Source organism: Erythrolamprus reginae, chromosome 4 (genome assembly GCF_031021105.1).
Source record: "Erythrolamprus reginae isolate rEryReg1 chromosome 4, rEryReg1.hap1, whole genome shotgun sequence".
NCBI classification, from domain to species: domain Eukaryota; kingdom Metazoa; phylum Chordata; class Lepidosauria; order Squamata; family Dipsadidae; genus Erythrolamprus; species Erythrolamprus reginae.
Window position 1 is genome coordinate 111711122 of NC_091953.1, and position 13681 is coordinate 111724802.

The 13681-nt window shown below is 42.0% G+C and overlaps 1 protein-coding gene across 3 annotated transcripts in view; it reads left to right on the forward strand.

Annotated features, from left to right (window-relative positions):
* The window catches only part of CLYBL (citramalyl-CoA lyase), a 246210-nt gene that overhangs the window by 137561 nt on the left and 94968 nt on the right, over window positions 1–13681 (forward strand). For all 3 annotated transcript variants that reach the window (XM_070751860.1, XM_070751858.1, XM_070751859.1), the window contains exon 2: window positions 6664–6853. In XM_070751860.1, the coding sequence (XP_070607961.1) occupies window positions 6664–6853 (190 nt within the window). The remainder of the gene's footprint in view (window positions 1–6663; window positions 6854–13681) is intronic.

The window sequence follows — 13681 nt, forward strand, 5'->3', positions numbered from 1 at the left end:
CTCCTTTTTCTCCAGAGCCATGCTGCTGTGGCTTCGCCAACTTCAACAGCACATTCCTCCCGATGACTTGAGAGGTCAACAAGACTTCAACAAGGTCTTTGCAGCTGCCCAGTACGTGGCTGATGCCACCTTGCAATCTACTAGATTTTCTGCTAAGTCTATTGCAGCTTCTACAACGGCAAGAAGACTCCTATGGATTCGCCCTTGGCAAGCGGGAGTTCGCCAAAAGTGGCAGTTATCCCAGGGCCCCTTAAAGCGCGACCTTCTCTTCGGTGATCTTCTGGATCCACTCCTCACGGAGACCACGGACAAGAAGAAGGTTTTGGGTCCAACCACGAAAAAGGCTACCAAAACGCAGTCCTTTCGTCGCCCAGGGCGCCAGCAAGATCAAGCGGCTTCCTATCAGAGATCTCCAGGTCAGTATTCCCCCCGCTTTCGTTCCCAAGGTAGGAACTCCAGGGGTAGAGGGTTTCGCTTCCAAAGGGGAGCTTCCTCTAACAGGGCTTCAAAAAAACCTAGATGGTAATCTTACCTCCATTCCCATAGGGGGTCGCCTAGCTCATTTCGCCTCTAATTGGCGTCTCACCTCCAAGGACCCTTGGGTCATTGACACAGTTCAAACAGGCCTTCTGTTAGAATTTATTTCTCCTCCCCCTAAACGTTTTATTTCCTGCCCTTCTCCCAGGTCATCCTCAGATTGTAACCGTATGGAGGAGGCCATTTCTCATCTATTGTCCATCAGAGCCATTCAACCGGTCCCTTCCGGTCAGAAGGGCCTAGGTTTTTACTCCATCCTATTTATGGTTCCAAAGTCCTCCGGAGGTTGGAGAGCCATTTTAGATTTAAAGAAACTAAACCTATTCATCAAATATAGGAAGTTTAAGATGCACTCCTTGTCTTCTATTTTGGCCGCCATTCACTCGGGAGATTTCATGGTCTCCTTAGACCTCACTGAGGCCTACCTTCACATTCCTATAGCCAAATGCCACAGAAAATTTTTACGTTTTTCCTTTCAAGGCAGGCATTTCCAGTATAGGGCGATGCCATTTGGCCTTTCCTCGGCCCCTCGGGTCTTTACAAAGCTCTTGGGGTCCCTGGCGGCCTATATCCGGGCGTCTCCCATCCACATTTTATGTTATCTTGATGATATTTTGATTCATGGGAACTCCCTAGAGAGAGTGAAAACAGACCTTTCTGTCACCATGTCAGTCCTCCAGGACCATGGATTTTCCATCAACTTTGATAAAAGTCACCTCCAACCTTCCACATCCATTTCTCACCTGGGATCCATTATTGATTCAAAATCCTCCCAGGTTTTTCTCTCTCCCGAGAGAAAACTCAGTATAGTGGAGTTAATTTCTAACATTTTATCTAATTCTTCAGTATCCATAGTTACTCTATCTTCCCTTTTGGGGAAGATGGTGTCATGCATAGGCATCATTCCCTGGGCTCGCCTTCATGCTAGGGAACTCCAGTGGCTCCTGTTGCCTTTTCAGAGATCGGGGCACAGCAACTCAAATCGACGCATTGTCATCCCACTGAGTGTTCGCAGATCCTTCAAGTGGTGGAAGTCTCCGGCCATGGACAGAGGATCCCCGTTCAGGTGCCCGGATCAATTTGTCATCACCACAGATGCCAGTCTATCGGGATGGGGCGCCCACGCCCAGGGGATGATAGCCCAGGGCACGTGGTCCCCGGAGGAAGCTTCCAGGCCAATCAATTGGCTAGAGTTAAGAGCCGTTTCCCTGGCTCTGAAGCATTTCTCTCCTCGCATTCCCAACCGGCACGTTCTCATTCTCACCGACAACATTGCCACAAAAAGCCATATCTGCAGACAGGGGGGCACGAGATCCAAGGCTCTCATGAGGGAGGCCCTCAAGTTGGGCCTTTGGGCGGAAAAACATCTCCAGTCGCTCCTAGCCGATCACATCTCGGGGAGTCTCAACGTCCAGGCGGATTGGCTATCCCGAGCAACGATAGACCCAGGAGAGTGGAACCTCCATCAAGACCTGTTCCATCAAATCACCCTCAGATTCGGCCTACCAATTCTGGATCTCTTCGCGACCAATGCGAACGCCCAACTCCCTCGCTTCTATTCCAGATTTCCATCCCCGGGAGCGGAAGCAATCAATGCCCTCCGGAGTCCATGGCCTCCAGGCCTACTCTACGCATTTCCTCCAATTCCAATCCTCCCGGACGTGATTCACAAGGTCCTCACCGAGAGGGCCCGAGTAATCGTAATCGCCCCCCATTGGCCCCGCCGGCCCTGGTTCGCGGATCTCCAACAGCTGTCCGTCCAGGACCCTTGGCGTCTCCCCGTTTCGGGGGATATGCTGCGGCAGGGGGCCTCTTTCCATCCAGACCCGGAGTGGTTCCACCTCACCGCCTGGCTGTTATCAGGAGAGATTTAGAACTGCGTGGTCATGACCCCGATTCAGTGGAGGTCATTTTAAAGGCCAGAAGGGGTTCGACCAATCGAATCTACGACCACACGTGGTCCAAGTTTCACCAGTGGTGTCTACAGGAAGGTCTCTCCCCTCTGTGCATCCCCATACACAGAATTATTTCCTTCCTTATGCAAGGCTTCCATAAAGGACTTTCCACCAGCACCCTCCGGCGTCATCTGGCAGCCATTTCATCTGTCCTAGGGGGCCCCCGCAGACAGCCTCTCCGATCCTTCCCTGAAGTTCAGGAATTCCTCAAGGGCATAGCCAACCTCAGACCTTCCAAGGTCCACAGGTATCCTTCCTGGGATTTGCCACGGGTTCTCCATTCCCTCACGCAGGCACCATACGAACCCCTAAAATCGGCGTCCCTCAGGTACCTATCCTTTAAGGTAGCATTCCTGGTGGCTATTACCTCTGCCCGACGCATTTCGGAGCTGGCTGCCCTCTCAATCAGGCAGGACCTTTGTCAATTCCATCAGGACAAGGTAGTCTTGCGACTGGACCCCACCTTCTTACCCAAGGTCAGTTCCATGTTCCACAGATCTCAGGATATTGTCCTACCTTCCTTCTGCCTCCAACGAGACCATCCCTTGGCAATTAGATGGCACACCCTGGATCTCACCAGAGCGCTGAGAATATATATCCAACGCACAGGACCCTTTCGGAGGTCAGAAGCACTTTTTGTAGCCTATCATCCCAGAGTCATGGGGGCCAAAGTGTCTTCTACAGTAATAGGCCGTTGGATCAGAGGGACTATATCTAAGGCCTATGAGTCGGCCTCCCTCTCAGTTCCAAGGAACATCACAGCGCATTCCACCAGGAGCGCAGCCACCTCGGCCGCTTGGGCGACTCAAGCCCCGTTGGAGGAGGTCTGCAAAGCAGCCACTTGGGCCTCGCCAAATTCCTTCATCAGGCACTACAAAATTGATTCTTACGCTTCAGCGGACGCTGCCTTCGGCAGAAGGGTACTCCAATCCGTTATCTCACACGATAGCAAGCTAATCCCACCCTAGGGACCATCTATTGGGTATGTCCCATGTGACTGCTGGACCCGCTCCTTCAGTACGGAGAATAGGCGTTGATTGCTTACCTGAACGCCTCTTCTCGTACGGTGAGCGGGTACAGCAGTCACTTCCCGCCCTTGTATGTGTCTTCTTTACCTTTCTATATCTTTCTTTCCTCTAACAATGAGAGTTGAACACTGCAGAGCTTCACAACTGAGCCTAGTCTATGGATTCGCGAATTCTGGGGAAGGGGCGGATCCGGCAAGCTTTTTTAATACTAGGCTCAGTTCCACCGGATTGGACATGAGCAACCCATGTGACTGCTGTACCCGCTCACCGTACGAGAAGAGGCGTTCAGGTAAGCAATCAACGCCTATTTAACCTCTGAGGCTCAGCCAAAATCAACCTCGGACTTGGACTTTTGATGAAAGTCAAGCCGACAATCACAGCAAAGACCAAGTCACTGATAAATAGACCAGTTCCCTGTAATCTCTCTGGATAAGGAGACGATGGGAAATCCCCCACATGTGTTCCAGGGCAGTAGTTGTCTTATTATGACCTTTAAAGCCCTACATGGCATTGGACCAGATTACCTCTGGAACCGCCTGCCACCGCACAAATCCCAGCAACCGATAAGGTCCCACAGAGTTGGCCTTCTCCAGGTCCCGTCGACTAAACAATGTCGTTTGGCGGGCCCCAGGGGAAGAGCCTTCTCTGTGGAGGCCCCGGCCCTCTGGAATCAACTCCTCCCGGAGATTAGAGTTGCCCCCACCCTCCCTGTCTTTCGTAAACTACTCAAGACCCATTTATACCGCCAGGCATGGGTGAGTTGAGTTATTCCTTCCCCCTAGGCCATTACAAGTTATGCATGGTATGTTTGTGTGTATGTTTGGTTTTTATAAATAAGGGTTTTTAGCTGTTTTATTATTGGATTGTCACATGCTATTTTTATCATTGTTGTTAGCCGCCCCGAGTCTACGGAGAGGGGCAGCATACAAATCCAATAAATTATTCTTATTCTTATTCTTATTAGAAAATTATTTTCAGTTTGCGTGCTAGGAAGTAGAACCACTTTCAGTTTGAGTAATAGGAAATGGAAGAATTAAAGAGAAATCAAATCCTGCAGCAATATTGGATTAAATTAAAAAATTAACTTAAATTTCTTTTTAATGTTCTGGCAGTCCCTTATGGACTTTTTGCTGACACCAGAATTGTAAGGCTGATGTTTTATGGATTTGCTTATAGAGAGTGGATGGACTATGGAATTAAGAGGCATCTATTTAACATTATGTGATATAAGGTTTACTAAATGTATTTATTTTTATTCAATTTATATTCCAAGGTCATTCTTGGATAGTTTATACTTATTGTGATGAAGGCTTCTATATTTCATTTTTTATTATGTTCCTTTTCTTCTTTTTCTCTTTACTTGTACTTTTTATTCTTTCTTTCCATTCTCTTTTCTTTTTTAACTTTAGTTTGCATTAGTTTAAAATTCTTAATTAAAAATTATATTTTAAAAAAATAGGGAGCCATAGCAGCTCTCCCCATATATTTTTCTTTCGCCTCTAGGAATTAGTTCTGATCAACATATTGTCCAAATTGCACATTATAATGTTCCAAGCCAGTGTTAACACAGATCTTTTTATTTTTTTTAAAAAATCCAATTACATCAGACATTTTGGCTATAGATTGAAAAAGGGTAAAGTATGAAGTCACTTGAAATCACTCAGGCGGAGGGACATCTGTTTTATAGTTTTAGAAGGAAGATGGGCAACTTCCCAGAGCAAAAGATATGTAGGTACTATGCCTGGTCCTGAGAAAAGGATGCTTTCAAAGGCATGGCCAAGAAGTTCTCCGGTGGGAATTTCAGAGACAACTGGTTGACTGTTAAAGGAATAGAATACTCAACTGATCAAGCCTTGGGTTTCATTCTTGTAAGTTCTTGCCAGTCTTGCAAAATATTCGTTGAAAAGTGGAATTTGAATAATGATATTTAAGTTTTAACACTAAATAAAGCAAAAACTCTAGCCATTAAATAAGAAAAAAGTTGCTGAATACTGGCAGCCAATTAGCCTCTAAACCTTTTTTCTCCCTTCTGCTGCTGTTAAAGACCTTCCCGCCTTGTCAAAGTTTGTGTCAGGGTTCCAAATAGCATCCAAAATTTAATCAGAGTCCCAGGCATAGCATTCCTCAAAGTTCAAATTTATTAGCGGAGCCATGTTGGCACATCTGTGAGAAACCTGAATCTAAGGCTACCAGGGTTTCTCCACCCAGTTTAAAGTTCATTCCCTTGTTCCCACACCCCCCAGGTCCATCATATTGACCAGTCTCCTTCATGTCAATGGTGTCTGTTACTCCCATCCACTTCCGGGCAGGTGTTGCACAAAGGATGACCTTGAGAATCTAGAAGGAATTTGTTATGGATACATTTCTACTTCCCTTGCGCAGCAACCCCTCTCAAATTTCCACAGCGCAAATACAGTCCGATGCGTAATATGTGGCTGGCCAAGGTCTCCAAATCAAACAATGGCTTCGGCCTGACAATTTGCTTCCCAATGGATTGTTTTGAGCTCTATTTTTTATTGAGAATAATTGTTGGTCTTTGGTATTATTATGAACTGCTTTGGGATTCTATGGGGTGAGCAGCAATATATTCCATATAAATCTATCTATCTATCTATCTATCTATCTATCTATCTATCTATCTATCTATCTATCTATCTATTTATTTATTGGATTTGTATGCCGCCCCTCTCCGCAGACTCGGGGCGGCTAACAACAGTAATAAAACAGCATATAATAATAATCCAATACTAAAAACAGTTAAAAACCCACTATTATTAAAACCAAACATACATACAGATATACCATGCATAAAATTGTAAAGGCCTAGGGGGAAAGAGTATCTCAATTCCCCCATGCCTGGCGGCAGATGTGGGTTTTAAGCAGCTTACAAAAGGCAAGGAGGGTGGGGGCAATTCTAATCTCTGGGGGCCGGGGCCGCCACAGAGAAGGCTCTTCCCCTGGGTCCCGCCAAGCAACATTGTTTAGTTGACGGGACCCGAAGAAGACCCACTCTGTGGGACCTAACTGGTTGCTGGGATTCGTGCAGCAGAAGGCGGTCCCTGAGATAATCTGGTCCGGTGCCATGAAGGACTTTATAGGTCATAACCAACCAATCAATAACTGGAGAACTCTTTTTTTCACAGGACCACTTCTCTCCTACCCGTATCCTGTCCCAGGGTTCATTATCATGTGACACCATCTTGCAACTACATACCCCGGAGAGCCGTCCTCTACGTGCCTGCAGACGATGTAAGAAAGATAAAGAAGATCCCAACTCTCAACGTTGATTGTGCGGTGCTAGATTGTGAAGATGGCGTCGCTCTAAATAGAAAGGTAATTAACATGTTATCTGTTGAGTTTGATTAAATTAATATGTCACCGTGAGGCATAATACGATGTAATAAAACTATGCATTCAAGCCAAGTTGGGATAACTATACTATGTGCGTTTCTTCTGCCAATCTCTTCGGTAAACAAAGGATGGAAGTACCATAGCAATTCAGTACAAATTTGACAAGGCAGCCAGATAGTATTTTTCCTCTCCTCTTGTATAAAAGTGAAGTACGTAACATCTTCCCCTAAGAACCTCTTCTCCCTACTGTCCCTTGCAACTTGGACTAATTATTGCATGAGCAGCAATGTAAAATCAAATTACCGCCCAAGCTAGTGGTATTCCTTGCCTCAGTATATTCAGCGTGATCTGCATTGGCAGCCAATTCTTGCAACTTGTAGAAAATTACAAAACATGATGGCCCTGAACTTCTGTACTTATTCTTCCTAGTACATTAATATATAGTGAATATATAGATTTGCCCATGTTTCCTCCGTGGCTTGCATTGGCTGCCGATCAGTTTCCGGTCACAATTCAAAGTGTTGGTCATGACCTTTAAAACCCTACATGGCTTTGGACCAGAGTACCTCCGGAACCGCCTGCTACCGCACGAATCCCAGCGACCGATAAAGTCCCACAGAGTTGACCTTCTCCAGGTCCCGTTGACTAAACAATGTCGTTTGGCGAGCCCCAGGGAAAGAGCCTTCTCTGTGGCGGCCCCGGCCCTCTGGAACCAACTCCCCCCGGAGATTAGAATTGCCCCCACCCTCCCTGTCTTTCGTAAACTACTCAAGACTCATTTATACCGCCAGGCATGGGGGAGCTGAGATATTCCTTCCCGCTAGGCCATTACAAGTTATGCATGGTATGTTTGTGTGTATGTTTGGTTTTTATAATAAGGGTTTTTAGTTGTTTTATTATTGGATTGTCATATGCTGTTTTTATCATTGTTGTTAGCCGCTCCGGGTCTACGGAGAGGGGCGGCATACAAATCCAATTAAAAATAATAATAATAATAATAATAATAATAATAATAATTATTATTATTATTATTATTATTATTATTATTATTATTATTATTATTATTATTATACAAGCACTTTCTAGGAAATAGGTGTATGTTTCTAATAAAATAGCCATAATGCTAATATGATGGTAATTTTGAAGACTTGATTATTCATATGCAAGGCAGTGGGGGATTTTTAGACTTTGGCCTCATGCTAAATGAAAAGATACCTTTTTTTGCCAATTGCCAAGTAGATCATTGTCAATGCTTTCCGCTTGCTTTCTTCTCCCAAAATGGACTCAACTGAGACTTCATTGTTCGTGCCTTTAGGAATCAAACCATCACATTTATGAGAATGCTTGCTTTTTAGGATAATTTCTTCCTTTTGTTACAGTTGGGTCCTTTAAAGAAGTAAAATCGTATTTAGCAGGTCTTATATAAGGCCACATAGCAAAAACAATATGCTTCTTTACTATGGAATTTAGTGAATTGCTCTTCGGGTATTTTTTGTGAATCAAGGAAGTTAAAAATAGTCCCTGTGACATTATAGCCCCTAATCTGATTACTCCAGTAAACTATAAGCAAATAGTTCCCACAATTAATAAACGCAACTGCCTTTGGAATGGGGGTTATGATGACATGGAACTCTGCAGACATATTTTATTTTATTATTTATTTATTTATTTTATTTCTTTATTTTGTCCAATACACAATGAGGATTTTAGTGGGTATATATCTATATACACATAGTAAAATACATGATGAAGGTTATAGCGGAGATACTCATAGTAAAATATATCTAAGAAATAATAGAAAAGAAGATATAGGAATAGAACATATCAATGAAAGAATAGAAGAAGAGATATGGGAATAGAAGAAAGGTATAGCAGATATAGGAGAGCAATAGGACAGGGGACGGAAGGCACTCTAGTGCACTTGTACTCGCCCCTTACTGACCTCTTAGGAATCTGGATAGGTCAACCGTAGATAATCTAAGGGTAAAGTGTTGGGGGTTTGGGGATGACACTATGGAGTCTAGTAATGAGTTTCATGCTTCGACAACTCGGTTACTGAAGTCATATTTTTTACAGTCAAGTTTGGAGCGGTTAATATTAAGTTTAAATCTGTTGTGTGCTCTTGGGTTGTTGTGGTTGAAGCTGAAGTAGTCGCCGACAGGCAGGACGTTGCAGCATATGATCTTGTGGGCAATACTTAGATCTTGTTTAAGGCGTCTTAGTTCTAAACTTTCTAGGCCCAGGATTGAAAGTCTAGTCTCATGGTATATTCTATTTCAAGTGGAGGAGTGAAGGGCTCTTCTGGTGAAGTATGATGTTAAATGACTGGAAAATAAATCAGTTACATATCCTGGACCTGAGAAGCATACAAATCTAATAAAAAATTATTATTATTATTATTATTATTATTATTATTATTATTATTATTATCATCATCATCATCATCATCATCATCATCATCATCTAAGGAAAATACTATCTAAGGAAAATATAATTCACAAATCACGATTAATCATAAGTATGCCCATGGTCGAATCTTAGTTCATCAAATGATACAGAGCCCTGCAAAGGAAGTACTATTTTTCTAGGCATCTTACCATTATTCAAAGATTTTGCAGCCTGGGGAAAAGTCTTCAGTCACATTTGACAGATTCAAGCATCAATCTGTGAAAGCAGAAACAAGGTGATCTGTACCATCTCTGCAGGGTACCTCTTATCCCAGAAGACAGCTCAAGTCTACAGGTTTTCATAAAGACGAGTATTTCTACTGCATTATTAATCCATGTGTGGCTGTAGACATCTTACCACAATGCCAATGCTTACAATAAATGTGACAATTTATGGAGTTTCCAAGGTCAGAATTTTATTCTTCATTCATTCCAGAATAAACTACTTAATTCTAGGGTGTTTTGTTTTATGGGAGGAACTCGTGTTACAGATTTTTCCCCCCAATATGACCTTCTTAGAGTGATTGAAAATCCACTGATGGGGATTCAGTCAAAAAGATTACTGGGAACATCATGAATAAAATGCCTACGTACATTTAACAAGCCATTCTTGTGGACAACTAGCTCTTTAAATGCATTCTTCTGTTATGGTGTGTTAGAGCCAGGTTAGACTTTTTTTTAATTGAAACGTAAGCGTAGAAAACCCATGATGACACAAGCTTAAACACAACCACTTGCCATGTATTATATCTGAGCCGGTTACCTTTAGCAGGAGAAACATTTTTTCCATTTACTCTCTGCCTTTTGGAAAGCCTGAGAAATGGCTATCAGTCAATTCAGATTACAGTTGGGAAAGCTTTGTCCATATTACTTGCTGAACAACATGTTCATCATTTGTCACAATTGGCCATGTTGGCTGCAGCTACTGACAATTGGTCACAGATTCCTGCTTCCATGGGGTCAACTTGGGGATGCTTGGCTGCATAGCTAGAGGTATAACAAGCAGAAAGAGGGAGATTATGATCCCGCTATATAGAATGCTGGTAAGACCACATTTGGAATACTGTGTTCAGTTCTGGAGGCCTCACCTACAAAAAGATATTGACAAAATTGAACCGGTCCAAAGACGGGCTACAAGAATGGTGGAAGGTCTTAAGCATAAAACATAAATGGTGGAAGGTCTTAAGCATAAAACAGGAAAGACTTAATGAACTCAATCTGTATAGTCTGGAGGACAGAAGGAAAAGGGGGGACATGATAGAAACATTTAAATATATTAAAGGGTTAAATAAGGTCCAGGAGGGAAGTGTTTTTAATAGGAAAGTGAACACAAGGGGACACAATCTGAAGTTAGTTGGGGGAAAGATCAAAAGCAACATGATAAAATTTTATTTTATTGAAAGAGTAGTAGATCCTTGGAACAAACTTCCAGCAGACGTGGTAGATAAATCCACAGTAACTGAATTTAAACATGCCTGGGATAAACATATATCCATCCTAAGATAAACTACAGAAAATAGTATAAGGGCAGACTAGATGGACCATGAGGTCTTTTTCTGCCGTCAGACTTCTATGTTTCTATGTTTCTAACTCCATGTTAACAGAGCAATGGCTTGACTTGATGGAAGTCTCTATATGTTGATGACCATAACCATATGCTTTTGATCAGGTTGAATTAATGTCAAGCACCAATACGTGATTCATGGACAGTAACTGGCTTTCAAATTTGGCCATCTTGTTAGACCAACATGTTCCATGTTCTATAGAATGGAATGGAATGGAATACAATACAATACAGTGTTCCCTCAATTTTCACGGGGAATGCGTTCCAAGACCCCCCACGAAAGTCGAATTTCCGCGAAGTAGAGATGCGGAAGTAAATACACTATTTTTGGTTATGAACAGTATCACAAGCCTTCCCTTAACACTTTAAACCCCTAAATTACAATTTCCCATTCCCTTAGCAACCATTTAGATTATTACTCACCATGTTCACTTATTAAAGTTTATTTAAAAAAATATTTATTAAAGGCGGATGAAAGTTGGGCGATGACATATGACGTCATTGGGCGGGAAAAACCGTGGTATGGGGGGGAAAACCACAAAGTATTTTTTTAATTAATATTTTTGAAAAACCGTGGTATAGACTTTTTGCGAAGTTCGAACCCGCAAAAATCGAGGGAACACTGTACAATACAATACAATACAATACAATTTTATTGGCCAAGTGTGATTGCACACGCAAGGAATTTGTCTTGGTGCATATGCCCTGAATGTACCGTACATAAAAGAAAAAATAAGTTCATCAAGAATCATAACTACAATATTTAATGATAGTCAGGGTACAAATAAGCAATCAAATCATATTCAGCTTTAAGCTCCAAAGGGATGGAAAGGAGTTTACATTGTTGATCAGACTGAAGTTATATTAGCAGAAAATAAAGATTAAATCGTGCCCTTAAATTTAAGTTTCTTTTAATGAGTTAATGAATGCCCATATACTAAATGTCTCTAAGGATCTTGCACAAGATCAGGAAGCTGAGAGATGGAGAGAGAATATTGGATCTGAGTGAGAGGGGATTAGTCAATCAATATTTGTATACCTGCAGATACAACTTTGATTATCTTTACTCCTAAAAATCTTATAATTCTTTTCTTAAACTCATGCTTATTCCCAAGATAAGTACTTTGCATTAGGACAGCAAAGATAAGCAACAAAGATAAGCGCAGCAGGTAGAGTGCTGTACTACAGGCCACTGAAGCTGACTGTAGATCTGAAGGTCAGCAGTTCAAATCTCATCACCGGCTCAAGGTTGACTCAGCCTTCCATCCTTTCGAGGTGGGTAAAGTGAGGACCCAGATTGTGGGGGCAATATGCTGGCTTTGTTAAAAAGTGCTATTGCTAACATGTTGTAAGCCGCCCTGAGTCTAAGGAGAAGGGCGGCATAAAAATTGAATGAATGAATAAAGAAAGAAAGAAAGAAAGAAAGAAAGAAAGAAAGAAAGAAAGAAAATAAATAAATAAACAAACAAACAAACAAACATTTTATCCTTGTAATTTTGAGAATTTAAAAAGAAAACTTACAGTACAGGTTTTTGGATTTTTAAAAAAATACCAACAACAAACAATTATTTTCTCATTTTTTTCCAACATACTAGAAATATGATATTAGTAATGGAGCTTACACAAACAAAGAAGTGGAGGAAGAAGCAGCATTAAGTTTTATCATATTTGAAACAATGCATTAGCAGAACTTTCTGCAAAGCTAATTAGGTTTTAATTTTAGACATTTAAATTATGGCCTCTTCTTTTCAAATTCTTTCAATGCTATATGCTGTTTAAATTATTTTGGCACCTGAAGCAGAAAATCCAAGAAACATTTTGATTTAAGTTCCTCACCTCATCTCTCAGAAGTAAAATCATAAAGCCAAAGTCATAACAGATTGGGACCGTCTGTAAATCTCATAAATATTTGTTATTTGTTTAATTTTTGCAGCAGCTGCTCCACAGTGTCTAATGGCAGAGCCATGGACTCAGACAAAGAGCCTGAGTGAAAGAAAGGGAATATTTTCTATTTCTGCAACTTCCTAATCTTGTCCTTCCTATTAAAGCAAAGTAACTTACTTCAGCAGAGGCAGACACGTAATTCATTATATCAAAAGCCTTAGTTTTGAACAATACTAACACATTTGCTCTCTAAAAATTAAAAAAAAGCCATTTATTTTTAAAATATTTTATTTTAGCAAGGCTTCATTCACACCAGAGGTGGATTCCTTCCGACTGATTCGCCCAAACCGGTAGTGACCCGCTGGTGATGTCATGATGACATCACCAAACCGGAGCAGTCGGTGCCAATCCATGGGCGCCGCCATCTTTGTTTTTAATTTTTAAAAATATTTTTCACTTTTAATTTTTTTTATTTTGCGCATGCATAGAAGCCGTTTCTAGCACTGTGCATGTATCGCCATTTTGTTTTCAGCTTTTTTTTAAAAAATGAGTTTTTTGTACTGTGCATGTGCACAAATTGGGCATGCGCTCCTGAGGCCTAGCCACGTGACACAGGAGAAAGTGAATCGGCAGTGAGGTAAGTTGGTACCCACCTCTGATTCTCACCTATCGTTTCTCTGTGTTAGAGAAGGCAAAGCCACTGCTGTCTACTTGGTTATATAGTCTTGTGGTGGATACTTAGGCATTGCAGTGATTTAATACTTTAATACATAAGGCACACTGGTGCACTTATGCACGCCCCTTACTAACCCCTAAGGAACCTGGAGAGGTCAATTGTGGATAGTCTAAGGGGAAAATGTTGGGGGTTAGGGGTTGACACTACTGAGTCAGGTAAGGTTACTCCAGAAGTGGAGC